At 38.9% G+C, this 19,199-nt stretch overlaps 1 protein-coding gene across 1 annotated transcript in view; it reads left to right on the top strand.

Annotated features, from left to right (window-relative positions):
• IL1RAPL1 (interleukin 1 receptor accessory protein like 1) overlaps positions 1-19,199 on the top strand; it is a 446,343-nt gene that overhangs the window by 347,640 nt on the left and 79,504 nt on the right. Inside the window, exon 7 of the mRNA XM_070750608.1 lies at positions 10,618-10,761. Within this exon, the coding sequence (XP_070606709.1) occupies positions 10,618-10,761 (144 nt within the window). The remainder of the gene's footprint in view (positions 1-10,617; positions 10,762-19,199) is intronic.

Genomic DNA, 19,199 nt, shown 5'->3' with positions numbered 1-19,199 from the left:
TGTTTGTGTGTATGTTTGCTTTTAATAATGGGGTTGTTAGTGTTTTTTAAATTATTAGATTTATTCTTACATTGTCTTTGCTATTGTTGTGAGCCGCCCCGAGTCTACGAAGAGGGGCGGCATACAAATCATAATAATAATAATAATAATAATAATAATAATAATAATAATAATAATAATAATAATAATATGTTCCCTTTTTCTGTGTTTTGCAAATATTGTAAATATATCAATGTATATATTTTTTTGACTATATCTTTTAAAACAATTTAATAAAAATTAAAAAAAGAAAAGAAAACTATTATGCAACCCAAAACTAGGTAATATCTTTACCAGTTTAGCTGACCCCCCAAAAAAGAGGTATTGCAGTTTATATAGATGAAACAATTGAGACTAAATAGCTATACAGTGATCAAGAGGTACAATCTTAATGTTACAAGTAAAATTAGAAACAGAACCTCTCGTCATCCATGCACCAAATGAAAATCAAAAACAATTTTATAAGAAATTACATGACAAAATAATCGAGTTATCTATTGAAAATATTATAATAGTTGGAGATTTTAATGCTATTTCTAATAGTCAAATGGATTATTCAGGTAAAAAGAAAGATAAGAAAAAGAAAACAATTTTACCAACAACATTTTGGAAAATGAGTTCAGAATTATTATTGCAAGACATTTGGTGTGAACATCATCCATCAAATAAACAATATACCTTTTATTCAAATCCTCATAAAATTTGAACCAGAATAGATATGGCATGGGCCCCAGCACATACTTCAGAATATATCTTGAGTACTGAAATAGAAACAAACAACTGGCCAGATCACAATCCATTAGTAATTTTATGGAAAGGAAATAAAAAACCTAGCAATTGGCGAATGAATAGAAATATTTTACGAGATCCCAATATACAGAATGGATAGGGAAAAAAATTGAAATCTTCTTTAATATAAATAAAAATACAGAAACAATACCACAAAATTTGTGGGACACAACGAATATACACGGCCTGACAATTTCTTACACAGCAAAAAAAAATAAAGAGAAAAAGAAACAATTCCAACAATTAGAGGAAGAATTAAAACATTTAGAAGCAGTATCACAAAACAATCAAGATGATAACACAGTTTAGAATAGAATGGAATGGAATTTTTATTGGCCAAGTGTGATTGGACACACAAGGAATTCATCTTGGTGCATATGCTCTCAACGTACATAAAATAAAATATACATTTGTCAAGAATCATGTGATACAACACTTAATGATTGTCATAGGGGTCAAATAAGCAATGAAGAAGCAATATTAATAAAAATCTTAGGATATACGCAACAAGTTATAGTTAAAGGAAAACAGATTTAATAAAACATAAAATAAACTTGATAAAAGAACAAATACAGTGGAACCTCGACATACGAGCAGCTCTACTTACGAGCTACTCGAGATAAGAGCTGGGAGGGGAGCGACATTTTTGTTCGCCTCCCGAGCTCACATTCGGGATACAAGCGCCAAGGAGCTGTCTCCTGAAGCCGAACGCTAACTTCCGCGTTCGGCTTCAGGAGACAGCTCCTTGGCGCTCGTATCCCGCGTGTTTTAAAAGGTTGCAGCCGGCCTGGGGGGCTCGGGGGGGTGCTGGCAAGCCCCCCAGGCCGGCTGCAACCTTTTAAAACATGCGCGCCGCTTCGCAGCTGTCTCCTGAAGCCGAACGCTAACTTCCGCGTTCGGCTTCAGGAGACAGCTGCGAAGCGGCGCGCGTGTTTTAAAACGTCGCAGCCGGCCTGGGGGGCTCGGGGGTTTCCTCCCGAGCCCCCCAGGCCGGCTGCGACGTTTTAAAACTGATAATCAAACAAATTGATCTACAAGTTAGCAGAAGCAGAGGTCGCTTGGGGCAGCATTGTTGGTTTGGCTAAGAGACTGGATCAGTTTATTCCTATTGATGAATAGATGGTTTTTGTTTTTGGAAGGCCATGACCTACAGAAGGGATGGCATGCATTCTTATGGAATAACAAAAGTAAACCACAACAATATTTCCACAGACATGATTAGAAACTCATTGATAAAAATTTGGCAAGAGGTGAGAAAAAAATATTACCTGAAAATTCCTAATTGATTGTCAACTATGGAGGCAATGATTCACCAAAATATGATTGATACAACTAAAATGGTCAAATACAAAGATATTTTGGATAGATTTTAGAAATTAAAGACGGGATTTGGTATAAGGTATAATTATAGATTGGTGGCCCTATCTCCAACTCCAATCAAGATACAAAAATGATAGGGGAGGAATTGGAATTGAAATGGAAACCCAACAATTAGATAAACTCTTGACGGGCCCAGAAGATAAAATTATCTCTAAAATATACAATTATTTGTTACAATTTGATAGGGATGAAGACATAGTAAGAGGGTTAGTATACACTTGGCTAACTGGGAACAAATCTGGAATAGAAACTATAAAATAACAAAATCAGCATCATCTAAAGAAAAGACTTCTATATGCACAGAATTGGAAAATAGAAATAGCCCCTACAACTTGAAGCTTTATAATTCAGGTCCTTGAGTGTGCAGAAATGACCAAAATGACTTTGGAATTACAGGAAAAAGATAAATCTGAATTCTACAAAATATAGGAAAATTGGTACAAATGGGTCAAACAGAAAAAATATATTAAAAATTTAAAGGAAAAGCAAAACTAGACATTCCTTTCTTGCATACCCAAATAAAATGAAAATATAGAAACATTGCACCAAAAATTGATAGAAATCAAACCCCCTAAAAACGAATCTATATGTTCCTCACAAATGCAACGTAATATACAGAACTTAAGAAAACAAACCCACAATTCCATACACTAGATATAGATACCTAATATTAGGTCACTTGATATTGATAGTCAACAATATGGTTGACAAATTGCAGCCTCTATATAAATAAATAAATATATGTACGTAGTGAAAGAAAATATTAATTGATGATAAGCAAATAACTATGTGCATATAAAGAGAACTACTGAAACTGAATACTTTATATATGTTGTTTAAGTTTATATGTTCATTTGTCTGTTTATATTGTTTTTTTCATTCTTTTTTTCTTTGAATGTTTGTTTATTTTTTTCTTTTCTTTCTATTTTTATATGTAGAAACTTAATAAAGATTATTTTTTTAAAAAGTTCAGTTCTACATAATGATTAAAATGATTAAAGCATTTATGGGTAAAAACATACTATTTAATTATTTATTATTTTAAAAGTAATTAAGGATTGTACTAAGGGGGAGTTAAGTTACTCTTTCCCCCTAGGCCATTACAAGTTATGCATGGTATGTTTGTGTGTATGTTTGGTTATTTATAATAAGGGTTTTTTAGTTGTTTTTATTAATTGGATTTTTCATGTTGTTTTACCACTGTTGTTAGCCGCCCTGAGTCTGCGGAGAGAGGCGGCATACAAATCCAATTAATAATAATAATAATAATAATAATAATAATAATAATAATAAATAAAAAATAAATAAATAAATAAATAATAATAAAAAAGGTACTAGAGAAGGAAGGGCAATAAAGAAACTATTAAGTATTCTGTGCTGGACTGTATTTAGGCATGTCTCTTTAAGATATTGCATTAGGGGAAATGTAGTGAAATTGCACTCTGGGTAATGTAGTTCTACATGTGACCACATTTGTGTATTCCTATTGGCTCTGACTCGGGATGAGGGGTAATTGGAGAGAACATTTCAGAGGGTCTTTGTCTTTACCCACTAAGCCAGCCAGTATGTAGATGCTACCCCTAGAGCCTGGGTCAATTCAACCTCTTTTTACCTGCACAATGGGAAAGATTATACTGCAGAAGAATCGCATCATAACTGTGAGTTGTTGTGAGAATGCCTGTAATAAAATGATCTCATTGTGCTGAGTTATCTGATTGGGAAAAGTTGATTTGTACCTGTTGTGGTTCAGCCTGAGCAAGATCAGAGACCAGCTGCGTCTCTGCTGGCTCCATGCCCGGGGGAGGCTGAGAGCGAAGAGGAGAGTTCTTGGCAGCCAGACTGGGGAGATAACAATCTGGAAAATGATGAGGAAGAGGGGCCTGGGAGCCCTGGGGAGGGGCTCTCTCAAGCAAGTAGCTTGGAGTCTCTGGAGTCATTGGATGATGAGGCACAAGCTGTCATTAGTATGTGACAGAGACGCATAGATCAAAGGAGGCAGCAACTGTATAGATATTATCAGCGTTGAATGATGAACACCATGGCTTGGGTGTGGTCCTCATTAGCAGGGAAGGGTTTATAAGGCATGAGAACCATTCCAGCAGCGGAGAGTGTTATCACAGTGGAGTTGGAATTATCTGCCTTTTCTCTCAGCGTTTTGTTCCTGGCTTGTGGCCCAGCAGTCTTGAAGACGCGTGGGAGGTTTGTGCCTGTTAGCAACAGCCTCGTTTGTCATCAAGGATCCTGTGTTTTTGTATGAACAATTGCCTTCGTGTATCTATTTGGAGTTCCAGTGCTTTCCTGACTTGTAAGGACATTTTCTGTTGGCTTCTTTTCTCTTTACCATTATAAAACTGTGTTTGGATTCAACCGGTGTGTCTGGCTTATCTTTTTGGGTTGGTCATAGCTTCCGGAGTTACCCAGACAGAACAGTACCAGAACAGTAAAAAGAGGTTGTAAAAAGGGGCAGTAAAAGGAGGAGAAATTCATGTCCCCTGGTACAGCTGCAAGCCTTCAAAGCAATCATTGCTGCCTTAAAGAAGTAATCAGTCTACTACAAAGGATTAAACCTCCCTCTGGCAAACTTAATAGCAAGAAAGAGGTCTGATCCCTCTTTTCCTAATGACCAGAAGCCTTAAATTCTCATCCTGAAGGTGCTAAATCCTATGTTACTGCCTACTGAAGCCTTAAGAATAAGAGCAAAGAAATCCCCACCACTTCTTTCCCCTCAGTTACTGCCTTGGAAAAGTATTGCTCTAATCTGTTTAGCATAAGGGAAGAAGGGGGCATGTTTGCATTTAAAGGCTATTGTTTTTGCCTGTTTCAACTATTTGTGGATCTACAAACCCAAGAGTCTTTGCCTTTCTCCACAACACTAACTAAAAGCCTATATTAAAGTTATGCCTGAGAATTGAATGCTTGTTCTAGAAAACAGCATGTGACTCCCTTTAGACAAAGGAAGGACCAGTGCACCTAAGCCTTTAATAGCAAACGGCGCCATCTACTGGTTGAAGTGGAAATCCACTTGAATACGCCCAAGCCTTAGCAAAGAAGCCGCGCCATCTGGTGGTCACACTCTGAATCTCAGTTAAAATATGCCAAAGCTTAGAATATGCTCGCCGCCTCCCTCTACTGGCCACCAGCTGAATTTTGCTAAAGCCAAATAAACCAAGTGTAGCCCACTACCAAGCCTATAGCGCGACCTGTTGTTCAAAGCAAGCCAAGCCAAGCCAGAGCAAGCCAAGCAAAGTAAACCAAGCAAAGCAAATCAAAACAAGCCAAGCATAGCCTAACAAGCCAGTCCAGCAAGAAGCAAATCAAAGCAACAGCAAGCAGCGGACAGCAAAGAGCAAAGCCCAAGTACCTCCCACTCTCAAACATCAACAGCACCTCCTAGTGGACAAGCAACTAAATATGGAGTGGGAACAATTCAACTCACAGCAGAGCCTATATGAGGAATGGAACAAGTACTACCAAAACATGGAAAAACCTTGGAAGAAATTGTTATATCTCTCAAACATCAAGGAAGAAGAGCTTTCTTCATGTCGCATTCAGTCACTACATGAAAAGTGCAAGGGAACTCGCATACTTTCGAAAAACTGTGAATGAGAGCTAATCGACATTCGGCAGAAGTTACAAGATAAGGACCTTCTGAAGGACACACAAGCTATCCAGCAGACAAACAAAGAACGAGCGAAGTTCCTCCTACACAGATTTCATTTTTTCTAACCCATCAAAGATGAAGAAGCACAACTTGAAGCAAAATTAGCCACACTAAAGGAAGAAAAGGCCAGATCATGGGCTAACCATGAGAAAGAAATGGCCAGAGCACAGGCCAATTATGAGGCACAAATGGCCAAACTAAAAGAAGAAGTAGCCAAACAAAAGAAAGAAATAGCCAAACATGACCATTTGATGAGTAAGAAGACAGACCCCCAAAAAAGTGGCAAGTTCCTCCTACACAGATTTCATTTTTTCTAACCCATCGAAGATGAAGAAGCACAACTTGAAGCAAAATTAGCCACACTAAAGGAAGTAAAGGCCATATCATGGGCTAACCATGAGAAAGAAATGGCCAGAGCACAGGCCAATCATGAGAAAGAAATGGCCAGAGCACAGGCCAATCATGAGGCACAAATGGCCAAACTAAAAGAAGAAATAGCCAAACAAAAGAAAGAAATAGCCAAACTTGACCATTTGATGAGTAAGAAGACAGACCCAAACAACAGTGGCAAGGCCTATGAAAAGGAACAAGATTCGCTACAGCAGGGAAGTGAATCTCAACATCCAGAAATACCAAAAGGTCAGGCGTGTGACATCGCACACAAGATCCCTCCCTCGTATCACAAGATCCCTCCCTCACCATTACAAAACATAGCCTGATGGACCAAGACGCTAAGGGTAACCAAGGAGATCCTTCAGCAGCAGTGAAGGAGTCCCAGCCAGAAGGTTCACAAGCAATTGTGAAGTGTAACCTCAATGCTGAAGCCGAGACATTCCCATCAAACCTGCAAGACCCCTTGAATGTGGGACACCAGATATATCCAGAGGTATGCCTGGAAAAGGCCGTGAAACCATATGCAATGATAGACACACAAAGCAACCAATCATTATCTAGGTCTGCATTTCTTGACCTCTTTGATATCCAGACCCAGGAAGCATGCTACACGATGTCAGCCTGCGCTGGATACCAGCGCATGGCGGGGAGGAAAACCACTGGATACTGCGTAGAATCATCAGATGGGAGTGCAACATTCACACTACCACCATTGTCAGAATGCGACAAGTTGCCAGGTAATTGCAGCCAAATCGCATTGCCTGAAGTTGCAAATAGTATACCCCACTTGAAGCCATGCCAAGAAGAGCTCATAACTTTCAAAGACAATCCTGTCCTAGAAGTGACAGTACTCCAGACCAACAAGGAAGACAATGATGTAGACATATCAATAGAGGACAACAAGGAGGACAATGACTTAGCCACCTCAATAGAGGACAAATGTTCTCCACAGCTCATAGAAGGAGAATTTAAACAAGACACTAGCGGAAGCTGGGTTGCACCACTGCCCTTTCAACACTCACCTAACAACCATGAGCAAGCTTCCTCCCACCTTTTTGAGAAGACTTATCAACAAGAAGCCTGAAATCAAAGCTCGTCTGGTGGAGTTCATGGACAAGATTACCCAGAACGGACATGCTGAACGTACCCCATCTCCTAAAAAGGAACAAAGGAACAAAGAATGATGGTACTTGCCATTCTCTGGAGTGTACCTTTCACAAAAGCTAGAGCAGAAATGAAAAAGGGAGTCAAATGAAAAAGGGAGTCAAGACATACCTCCCTGAGCAGTCTTCAAGGCATCAGTGTACAATGTCCGCCTGCCACCATGATGAAAAGAGAGCTGCATGTTTTCTCAGATGCATCCATGCAAACAATAGTAGCCATGGCATATACCAGAATCTACAGCGGGGAGCATAACTTCCAAGCCCCTTTTCCAGCTTCTGTTCCTACTCCTGCTCCTGTTCATGTGGAACCTTTTCCACTTTCTCTTCTAGTTTCTATTCCAGGTCCAGGTCCAGTTTCCGATCCTGATCCTGTTCCAGTTCCTACGGCATCTGCTCCTGTTCCTGATCCTGTGGAACTTGTTCCTGTTCCAGGTCCAGGTCCAGTTTCCGATCCTGATCCTGTTCCAGTTCCTACGGCATCTGCTCCTGTTCCTGATCCTGTTCCAGTTCCTACAGCATCTGCTCCTGTTCCTGATCCTGTTCCAGTTCCTACAGCATCTGCTCCTGTTCCTGATCCTGTGGAACCTGTTCCAGTTTCTTTTCCAGGTCCAGATTCTGATCCAGTTTCTGTTCCAGTTCATATTGCACCTCTTCCTGTCTATCTATTCAAATTCCTGTCCTGGTTGCACCTGTTCCTTGTCCTGTTGCAGGACAAGAACACATCTCCAAACTCTTGGCACATAGGACTTGTGCTCCAAGTTCTGCCTAGTGCAAAAGACGTTCGCCAAGAAGATCTATGCCATACCAGTCACCAACCTAGTCTTGCTGAAAAGACAGATCAAGCTTCAAGACTGAACCTCAAGCTTTGCATGCCTTATGTCTACCTCAGTGTTTGCATTGTTTGATGATATGCTTCATTTACCTATGTTTAGTTCAGATAGACTGTTATTCTATGCCCTTTTTTTAGTCAATTAGATAGTTATATTACATCGCTTATGCTGTGCATTGTTTACCTTAGTAAGATAGTTAAGCTGCACTATTTAGCCTATATCTTTGTTTATTTCTATTTATTCACTAGTTAGTAGTGGAATTTTACAAATTCCAGGCGGGGAGTGTACTGTCCCCAGAGACAGAGATAGTTGGACTGTATTTAGGCATGTCTCTTTAAGATATTGCTTTAGGGGAAATGTAGTGAAACTGCACTCTGGGTAATGTAATTCTACATGTGACCACATTTGTGTATTCCTATTGGCTCTGACTCGGGATGAGGGGTAATTGGAGAGAACCTTCCAGAGGGTCTTTGTCTTCACCCACTAAGCCAGCCAGCATGTAGATGCTACACCTAGAGCCTGGGTCAATTCAACCTCTTTTTACCTGCACAATGGGAAAGATTATACTGCAGAAGAATCGCATCATAACTGTGAGTTATTGTGAGAATGCCTGTAATAAAATGATCTGTGATATCTCGTTGTGCTGAGTTATCTGACTGGGAAAAGTTGATTTGTACCAGAACATATTCAATAAATAGTGCATAAACCTAATACACCCACTGCACCCCCCTACATGGGGGCAGCAGCCCATCACTGGTCAGAGTGGACATGATAGCAGTAGACAGGTATTTGAGGGGTTGGCATAGAGAGGAAAGGGCCACACTATTTTCCAGGGCACCACCAGAGGCCCAGACCAGGAGCAATGGATGGAAGCTGGCCAAGGAGAGATTCAACCTGGAAATAAGGAAGAACTTTCTGACAGTGACAGCAATCAACCAGTGGAATGGCCTGCCAGTGGAGGTTATAAACGCCCCATCACTCGACATATGCAAAAGGAAATTGGACTGTATTGGCTGTCGACCTATTCCCCCTGTAGGCAAACTGGTATTGGAAGAAATTTGGTGGGAGGCATGACCTAAGGTGTTGAAGGACCAGTCTCAAGAATCAATCTCTCAAAGCACTTCATCGCAACAGAAGTTAGTGCAATAAATCTGTTCAGATTGTTAATTGCAGTTTTCTTCGAGACTGGGATGATAGTTGCTGTTTTCAGACATGATGAAACACTGGCTGTTTGCAAGAATCCTTGCTAGGACCTCTGCTAGCTGGTCAGCAGCAGTTTTTACCACTCTGCCCAGCATTCCATCTGAACCTGTAGCTTTCCTAGGGTCCATGGTCTTCAATAGAACTCTCACTTTTTTGTACAAGGTGAGTGTCTGGGAGTTGGAGGACTGGTGGGCTGGGATTACAGGGTCAGGTCTTTTTACCTCATAGTGGATGAAGAAGGCATTCAACTCCTCTACCAATGAATCATCAGAGTTTGACTGTGTTCATTGTATTGCCCTTGTAATTGGTTAAGTACTGCTGTCCCTGCAACAGTTGCTTTGGGTGTTGTCTAATAATAGATGGTTCTCCATCTTTTGTTTATATTTTTGTTTTTCCATCTTAATGCCTCTTCATAGGTTTGACCTGGCTTCATTGTATTTTTCTCTATCCCCTGCATGTAGATGGAGCTATAGAGAAACAACAGTATACAAAGACCATATATTGGGGCATATTTGTCCTTCCAGTACTAGATGGAGCTAGAGAGCAACAACAGTATATAAAAGATACATTCTGGTGCTTGACAGAATAATCTCATAAATGATACCAAATGATTATTGTTGACAAACACATTTGCCTAAATCCTTTGTTCTTTGGAAACTAAACTGGCAGTTTCCAAAGTTTATCAATCAATCATAAAATATCCCATTGTACAATGCTACACAAGAAGTGATAATATTTCACCTCCTAATATCAGAATGTCAAAAATGACAAATGATGATTTTCAACATTTTTCTTTAAAATGTCCGTATATAAACATTAAATAGTACAGGAGAGCTTGTGAATTGTATAGCATCAAGGAAGGGGGATATATTAAAACAAATGTAGCTGATAAAAAAGAAATTATAACTTCGTGTTGAGAAAAAGGCGGATACTTAGCTTCATTCTATGTGAACATTGTATGTCATACACCAGTTAAACACCAAAAAAATATTAATGCCTACTCTTTCTCTCTGTGTATATCTGTGTATACTAAGACATTTTTAAAAACCCACTTTCTTTGTATTCAGAAAAACAGAAGATGTTTCTTGCCCAAGATAAGATAAAATTACTGTTTTTAGATCAGAATGTGGTTGTTATTAATCTTTATTCTTGTTTTCAGAGCTAATGTATACAGTTGAACTTGCTGGAGGACTTGGTGCTATTCTGCTGCTACTTGTTTGTTTAGTGACTATTTACAAGTGCTACAAAATAGAAATTATGCTATTCTACAGGAAACATTTTGGTGTTGAAGAACTAGATGGAGGTAAGCAACTATGCTTCAACATATGCTTTTTTAAATATAAAACATTATAGTAAAGAGCTGTACTATAATTAAGAGCATATGATCACTAATGAAGATAAAATGAATTAATTGATTTTTTTTCCTTGTGAAATTTGAATGCAACAGCTATTGCATCACTTCAATTACCCAACATCAGAAACAACATATCACAAATTCTGGTTCTTCTGTTTCCATTTTGTTACTTCCTAAAGTAAAAGTATGTATCTTTTAATATTTAATATTACTATCAATATTTATGTTTTAGAATATCATTTTATATGTTTATTGTTTATTGCCAGGCATAATCAAACTGGAAATGCTCTCCACTTTTTTAAACAAACTTTATTTACAGCATTTTTCTCCAAGTAAACACATCATTTCATTCCAAATCGGCATGCTAAATCTCTGTAACATTGCATTCCAAACTGAAGCCTCTGAATAATTGCTCTGGGAGCTGCGCCAAAAGTTAAATAATTGCAGTCCCTTTTAGATAAGTCCTCAACTCATCAAATTTATTTTTATTTCTATTTATTTTTGTATTTGTCATACAAATATAGTATTGTGGTATGTTTAACATAATATAAGTATAAAGTAGAGATAGAAAAGATAAAAAGACAGTAGGACAAGGACGGTAGGCATGAAGGTGCACTTATGTACGCCCCTTACAGACTCTTAGAAAAGGGAAGAGGTCTATTGTAGATAATGTAAGGCTGAAGATTTTGGGATTGAGGGAGGAAATAACAGAGTCCGATAGTGAATTCCAGGCATTGTCCACTCTATTGCTGAAATCGTATTTTCTGCAGTCTAGTTTGGAGCGATTTACATTTAGTATTTAGTATTCCGTACTCTTGTGTTGTTGTTGTTACAGGTGAAGTAGTCACTAATAGGGAGTATATTGTGATGTATGATTTTATGAACAACAGTTAAATCAGTTCGGAGGTAGCTGTAAATTTTCTAAATGTAGTAATTGAATCTCTTCTTGTGAAGTATTTCTGGACTCCTTCAATTGTATTAATGTCTGTGGATTGCGCATGCGTCGCCAAAGAGATTAGATGCTTCCACAGGACGCTCTCTAAATGTGAATTGGAAAAGTAATTTTAACCCCTGATAAACCTCTCAAACCAAAAGGAAAGTTGATTGAAAGAAAGATAAACCAAACGAGAATATACAAACGTGGTGAGCACAGCCTGGAAGAGGTGGAGAGGCCTGGTATCTTCAATTTAAAACCGTGAGTTAAACAAGGGAATAAAGAATAAAGAAAAGATGGCGGGCTCTGCCGAGCTGGGAGAGAAAATGGATAAACTTTTAATGTTATTTGGATCGATGGGTGAACAATTTAAAGAAATGCAATCAGACATAGCAGATGTGATTGCTGGAATTAAGTGGCTTAAAATGCAAACAAAAGACCAAGGCAAAAAGATTGATCAGCTAGAAATTAATAAGAAAATTCAAGGTGAAAAGTTGGCAGATTTTAAAAAGTAGCAGGATCTTCGAATTAACAATTTGGAAGATAGGCAAAGGAGAAAAAACTTACGTTTACGTGGGTTTAAACAGAATTTTGCAGAAAGTAAAAGATTGACCCAGGCAGTTTTTCAGTGGTTTCAAGAAAATAATATAAAAGTTGAAATACAGGAATTTGAGAGAGCCCACTGGAGCTTTGGCTGGAAGGGTCCAGGTTGGCAAAGAGATGTTATTATTGCATTCATATCTGAAAGAAGAGCTGCTGAATTATAGAGAGAGTTAAGAGCCATTCCAAATCTCAACCAAGGAGGAATCCAATCCGGGTTTTAAAGTATCTCTCTGCACAGACTTTGCAAGCCAGGAATCAGCTGAGACCAATTTCAAGCTTTTTGTTCCAAAATGGAGTCAGATTCACCTGGAGCTTCCCTGCTGTTATAATAGTCTTCAAAAGAGAGAAAGTTCTTCAGACACGGAATCTCTTAAAAGGCAAGGATATGTTGCAGCAGCTTGGAATTGCTTGGGAATAAGAAGCAAGTTTTTCTATGGCAGCTCAAGAGGGGGAACAGGAAACATCTGAAGGTTCAAGTGAAAGAGCGATCTTTGAGAAACCCCCTCCGGAGGAGCAAGATAAATTAGCCAAGTTTGCTGTTTTGCAGAATCAGATTTCAGCCCTATGGAGAGAAGACAAGACGGAAGGCAGAGTGACACGCCAGAAAAAGAAATAATCTATGCTGGAATGTTAATGTTTGGTATTATGTAATTTCTGTAAAGTAAAGTTTCTTCCTTTCTTTCTTTCTTTTCTGTTAAAGGGAAGTGAAGAGGAGGGGGAAGGGTTTTTTTCTTTTTTCTTCTAAAAGTGGATAAAGAGGGCGGCCGAAGTTGGATAAGCAATCCTATGAGTGTCTCCAAATCAAGACAAGGGTTAGCCTTGTTATTTCCCTTTAGGGAAAACACACGGGTGGAGGCACAGAGGGGGGGAGTCTGTAGATTATTTAAACGTTTTTTAAATAAGTCTGGAACTGCAAGAATGAAGAGAAAAAAATTTGAAAGCATCTACAATGAGTGAAAGGGTTATAATGACTATGAATGTAAATGGTATGGCTTCTCCGTTGAAACGACACAGAGTTTGAAATTGGCAAGGGATAACAAGGTGGATTTTCTATTATTAACGGAAACACATAAAAGACGTGGTGGGACAGATAAACTTATAAATGATATATGAATCGTGGGGAAATACAAAAAGTAGGGGTGTAGCTTTGCTAATTCATCAAAGAGTCCCTTTTGAAGAAATTCAAATTCAAAGGGATAAAGATGGGAGAACATTATTTGTTAAAGGGAAAATTAATCAAAAGAAGATAACATTTGCAGTAATCTACGCTCCAAAGTGAATCCAAAACAATTTATAATAAATACTAAAAGGAAATTAGATAATTTTTGGGAGGGAACAGTGTTTTTGGCAGGGGATTTTAATACCCAATTAACAGCAGGAAAAGGGAATAAAAAAATGTTGCATTTAAACAAACTTAATATGGTGGACCTCCATGTAGATTTACCAAATAGAAGTACATATTATTCAGCAAGACATAATAAATTTATTTGCATAGATTATATATTAATGAATAAAGTGGGAAATATACATCTTAAGAAGATAGAAATAAAAAGTATTTGGTTATCAGACCATGCCCCACTATTAGCAGCAGTGGAAATGGGTTTAGATAGAAATCAAAGAATTTGGAGATATAACCCGGTTGTCTCTGCAAATGAAGATGATAAACTTAAATTGCAAAAAGAATTATGTGAGTATTTTAGTATAAATGATACAGGATAAATTCAGCAAACAATGGTTTGGGATGCGCAGAAAGCTTTTATGAGAGGACAATGCATTAGTACAGAAACCTATATTAAAAAGAGATGGGGAAAAGAGAGGGAGAGGAAGATAAGAGAAATAGATTTAATACAAGAGAAATTAAGAGTAACAAAAAATAGAGAATGGAATAATCGATTGAAAATCAAGAAAAAACAATTGAAACTCTTTGATGAGTTACAATGGAATAATATGAGGATGGTTATAAAACAAAGAATTATGGGATGGGGGAAGAAATCAATGAAACAAATGGTGCGCTATTTGAAGAAAAGAAAGGAGAAATCTTGTAAGATTTCTTTAAGAGACACTGATGGTGAAATAAAATATAGTAATGTTCAATTGGAAAAAATAATGAAAAAGTATTATGAGAATTTATATAAAGAGGAGCAAGTGAAGGTGGGAGTTATAGAGGTTGAAGAAAAATTAACTGAAGATGATAAGCAAATACTGAATGCAGAAATAACAAATGATGAAATAATTAGAGTTATTAAAGGGTTAAAACCTGCCAAGGCACCAGGTCCAGATGGATTTACAGGAGAATATTATAAGACTTTTATGAATGAATTAATACCGCATTTGGGGAAGCTGTTTAATATTGTATTTCTAACTTTTAATATTCCACAGATATGGAAGACCTCAGAGATTATAACTATCCCGAAACCAGATCGTGATTTGAGGGATCCAGGTTCCTATCGTCCCATCAGTTTGCTTAATTAGGATTATAAAATATTTATGAAGGTATTAGCTAATAGGATTGAGAATATCTTACCGAAGATAATTGGAGAAGATCAATATGGATTTGTAAAAGGAAGGAAAATATATGAACCAATAAGGAATGTTGTTAATGTGTTACACCATGCTACCGCCACTAAAAGGAAATTGGGAATCTTAAAATTAGATGTGTATAAAGCTTTTGATAAAGTTAATTATAATTATTTATATCAGTTATGTAAGGATTTAAATATGGGAGAAAATTTTTGTGAAACTATAAAAGGAATATATAAAGAAAATACAGCCTATATTAGAGTTAATGGATATAGAACGGAAAAAGATAAAATTCAAAACGGCACTAAACAGGGTTGCCCATTATCTCCAATGTTATTTGCAATGGCAATAGAGGTGCTAGCCAATAAGATAAGAAGGGGAAAAAATTGGAGTGGATACCAAATTGGTAAATTAGAATTAAAATTAAATCTTTTTGCAGATGATGCTATTATATTAACTGACACTCTGATTGAAATGATTAAAAAAATAATGATTATATTACAGGAATTTAAACAACAGTCTGGACTATCAGTTAATATGGAAAAATCAGAAATAATTTGTTTGAATACAGGTCCTAAAGAGCAAATTGAGATTAGAAAGGTATCAGGACTGAAATTAGGGTGCAAAAAAATGAAATACTTGGGAGCATGGTTATTAAAAAATCCAAATAAAATAGTGAAGCTTAATTATAACCTGATGTGGAAGAAAATGTTAAAACAGATGAAGAGTTGGAAAAATAAAAAATTGAGAAGGATGGCAAAGATAAGAGCACTTAAAATGATGATTATCCCCAAAATGATGTATTTATTTCAGGTCTTACCAGGTACCTTTTCAGATGCAAAATTGAGGGAATGGGATAGTAAATTGAATTATTGGATAGAAGAGAATAAAAGACCTAGAATAAGGAAAAGATGGCTGATTGCTAATGAAAAAGATGGAGGATGGGGAAGCCCTAGCTTGGAGCTATAGAGAGACACGTTGCAAATTGAAAGATTAACAGAGCTGCAGATATTAGAGAATAATAAATGGGTTAGATTGGAAAAAGAGATTAATAAAATTAATAATAGAGAGCTGTTATTTATAAAATGGAATAAAAAGGAAATTGATAAATTAATGGACCCTTTGAAGGGGACTTTAGAAATTTGGTCAAAATGGCAGGGGAAAATGGGAATAAAGAGATCAAAGCTGTCAACTTTGTACATATTAAATAGAGATAACGAAACTAATTTAAATAAAATTATAAAAGAATTGAATGATAAAGGGATAACCAGAATAGAACAGTTATATGAGAAGGATGGAAGAGTTAGTAGAATTCGTTTAGAAAGGTGGTTGGGCCAACAGAGATGGCTGCAGATAAATGCAATAAACAAATACTTGAACGAAAGGGAGAATAAAGAAGCATTATTAAGAGAAGAAACCCAACTAGAAAAAATATTAAAAGAAAAATGGGATGATATAAAAGCACAAGCAAGCAATATATACAGAATGTTATCACAGGCAGAAGAGAGTGTGATAAAAGGATTAACTAGATGGTGGCAAAATGAAGTACAAATAGACGAAAGAGAGATGAAGGATATAGTTGAAAATATACAGAAAATAAAGAATGCAAGAGTTAGAGAAATGAGAAGGAAAATTTTACTTAAGTGGTATTATATACCAACACAACTTGCATATTTTCAGAAGAAGGAGAAAGGCATCTGTTGGCATGGATGCCAAGAGAGAGGAGTTTTTATGCATATGTTCGGGGGGTGCTCAGTAGTACAGAAATTTTGGAAAGTAGTGCAAGATGAAATGAACAGGCTGTTAAATATTAATTGGACAATTACAAAAGAAATGGCAGTACTGGAAAAAAAGGGAGACTTAAGAGAATTTAAAGAAATAAAAGTAGCAGCATTGAAAAGCGCTCAAGCAGTAATTGTATTGGGTTGGAAAGAAGCAGCAAAATGGATGATACAGAATTGGTATCTGTACATGGTGGACCACATTTGCTTTGAAATTATGGAGGTAAGGATGAATATGTATAATGAAAATAAATTGAAAGAACTGATGGAACGATGGGAAATGGTGAGAGGTTATATGACAAGTAGAGTTTGTGATCTAGCCATAAAGAATAAATTAGAATCACTCTTTGATATGTAAATAGAATGCAGATTCCAGCTTAGAAGAATATTAAAGATGTTAGTACAGACCCTCCAATTGGTGGTGGGGTATATATGTATGTTGTCAGGTGATGGGTGCACCTTCACAGGACACTGTTTTTATGTTGTATGTATGTAGTCTGTATGTTTTAACATTTAAAACTAATAAAAAAATTTTTAAAAAAAATTGTATTAATGTCTGTTATGCAGTGTGGATTCCATACAGGTGAGCTGTATTTAAGAATTGGTCTGACAAATGTTTTGTATGCTCTGGTTAGTAGATCGGTGTTTCTAGAGAAGAAGCTGCATAGAATTAAGTTTGTGACTCTTAGTGCTTTTTTGGCAATGTTGTTGCAGTGGGCTCTGGTACTTAGGTCATTGGAAATGAGTACTCCAAGGTCTTTGATTGAGTGAGGGTCCACTGTGAGTTCAGTTTGTCCAAGTGTGTATTTAGTATTTGGATTCTTTTTACCAATGTGTAGGAAAGAGCATTTGTTGGATGAGATTTGGAGTTGCCAGTTGTTAAACTATTCAGCTACATGGTCAAGGTCCTTTAGAAGGGTAGAGGTATTATCGGAGGTATTAAATAGTTTAACATCATCAGCAAAGAGAACACAATTACTTGTAATATTGTCACAGAGATCATTTATGTAGAGCATAAAGAGAGTGGGTCCTAGGACTGCCTTGGGGAACGCCACTGTTAACTGGAGCAGGATTAGATATGGCATTACCAATTTTGACCACCTGTTGGCCTTTTTATGCTCCTGAATGTATGTTTAGTTTTGCCTCTGAGCATACAATGATTACAGAATTTAGTGTACAAGGTTTAACCTATAAAACCTTTCATGGGTTTATACTCTGTGGTTAAAATACCTTTTATCTAACAGTATTAATTTTTAGTAAATTCAGCTAAGTAATCTTACAATTTTAGCCCACCAATACAAATACAGTGGTACCTCAAGATACGAACCCCTCGTCTTACGAACAACCCGTGATACGAACCCGGGGTTCAGAAAATTTTTGCCTCTTCTTACGAACGTTTTTCGTCTTACGAACGCCAAACCCGAACTTCCGGGTTCGGCATTCCGGAGGTTGCTGGGAAACCCCGCAGCCCGGCTGTCACCTTTTAAAACAGCCGGGGGGCTTCCCAGCAGCCTCCCGAACCTGAACGCGGAAGTTCGGGTTTGGCGTTCGGCTTCGGGAGGCTGCTGGGAAGCCACCCGGCTGTTTTAAAAGGTGACAGCCGGGCAGTGGGGCTTCTCGGCGGCGGCGGCAGATTGGTAAGACGGAAAACGTTCGGGAGGCCGCTTTGGGTTTTTGGCTGGGAGGGAGGGCAGGATGTCCGGCGCTGGGGAAGGGAGTCAGGAAGGTCCTCCTGCTCCCCCCTCAGCGAAAAACACAAAGACGGTCTGCCGCCGCATGACAGGCAGGGCGGAGCAGCATGGAGCAAACAGAGTCTGAAACCGCCAGCGGCTTCAGCTTCCCATTGCTTCGCGGGCGGCGGCAGACCGCCTTTGTATTTTTGGCTGGGGGGGGGAAACAGGAGGCGCAGGATCGGGCGGGTGGCGGGCGAGGCGTGACCGAGCGGGCCCGGCTCAGGCTCCAGCTAGGACAGGGCGGGCAGTGGCTGGGCGCGGCGGCGAGGGTGCGTCCGACTTGGGGCGGGCAGCGCCCGACGCAGCGGGGAACATCAGCGTGGGAGGCAGGAGAGGACCAGGCAACCAGAGCAGCGTCGCCGCTACTCCCGGCTTGGCTTCCCTCGCCGCTGCAGGCAACGTGCATTGTGATCTTCTGGGCTGGCCAGGCTCAGCGGATCAAGCCGCGCCTCCCGGGCCAGGCGGCTGCCTTCCCTCACTGAGCCTGGCCGGCCCGGAAGATCGCAGCCTGTGTTGCCTGTGGTGGCGAGGGAAACCGAGCCAGGAGCCGCGGTGATGCTGCTCCCGGCTTGGCTTCCCTTGCCGCCGCAGGCAACGCTCGCTGCGATCTTTCGAGGTGGCCAGGCTCAGCGGATCAAGCCGCGCCTCCCGGATCAAGCCGCGCCTCCCGGGCCTTCCATCACTGAGCCTCACCAGCAGCCCGTGTTGCCTGCGGTGGCGAGGGAAACCGAGCCAGGAGCCGCGGTGATGCTGCTCCCGGCTTGGCTTCCCTCGCCGCCACAGGCAACGCTCGCTGCGATCTTTCGAGCCTTCCGC

The sequence above is a fragment of the Erythrolamprus reginae genome, chromosome 4, assembly GCF_031021105.1.
Source record: "Erythrolamprus reginae isolate rEryReg1 chromosome 4, rEryReg1.hap1, whole genome shotgun sequence".
In the NCBI taxonomy this organism is placed as follows: Eukaryota; Metazoa; Chordata; class Lepidosauria; order Squamata; family Dipsadidae; genus Erythrolamprus; species Erythrolamprus reginae.
This window is presented reverse-complemented; position numbering and strand designations above follow the sequence as displayed.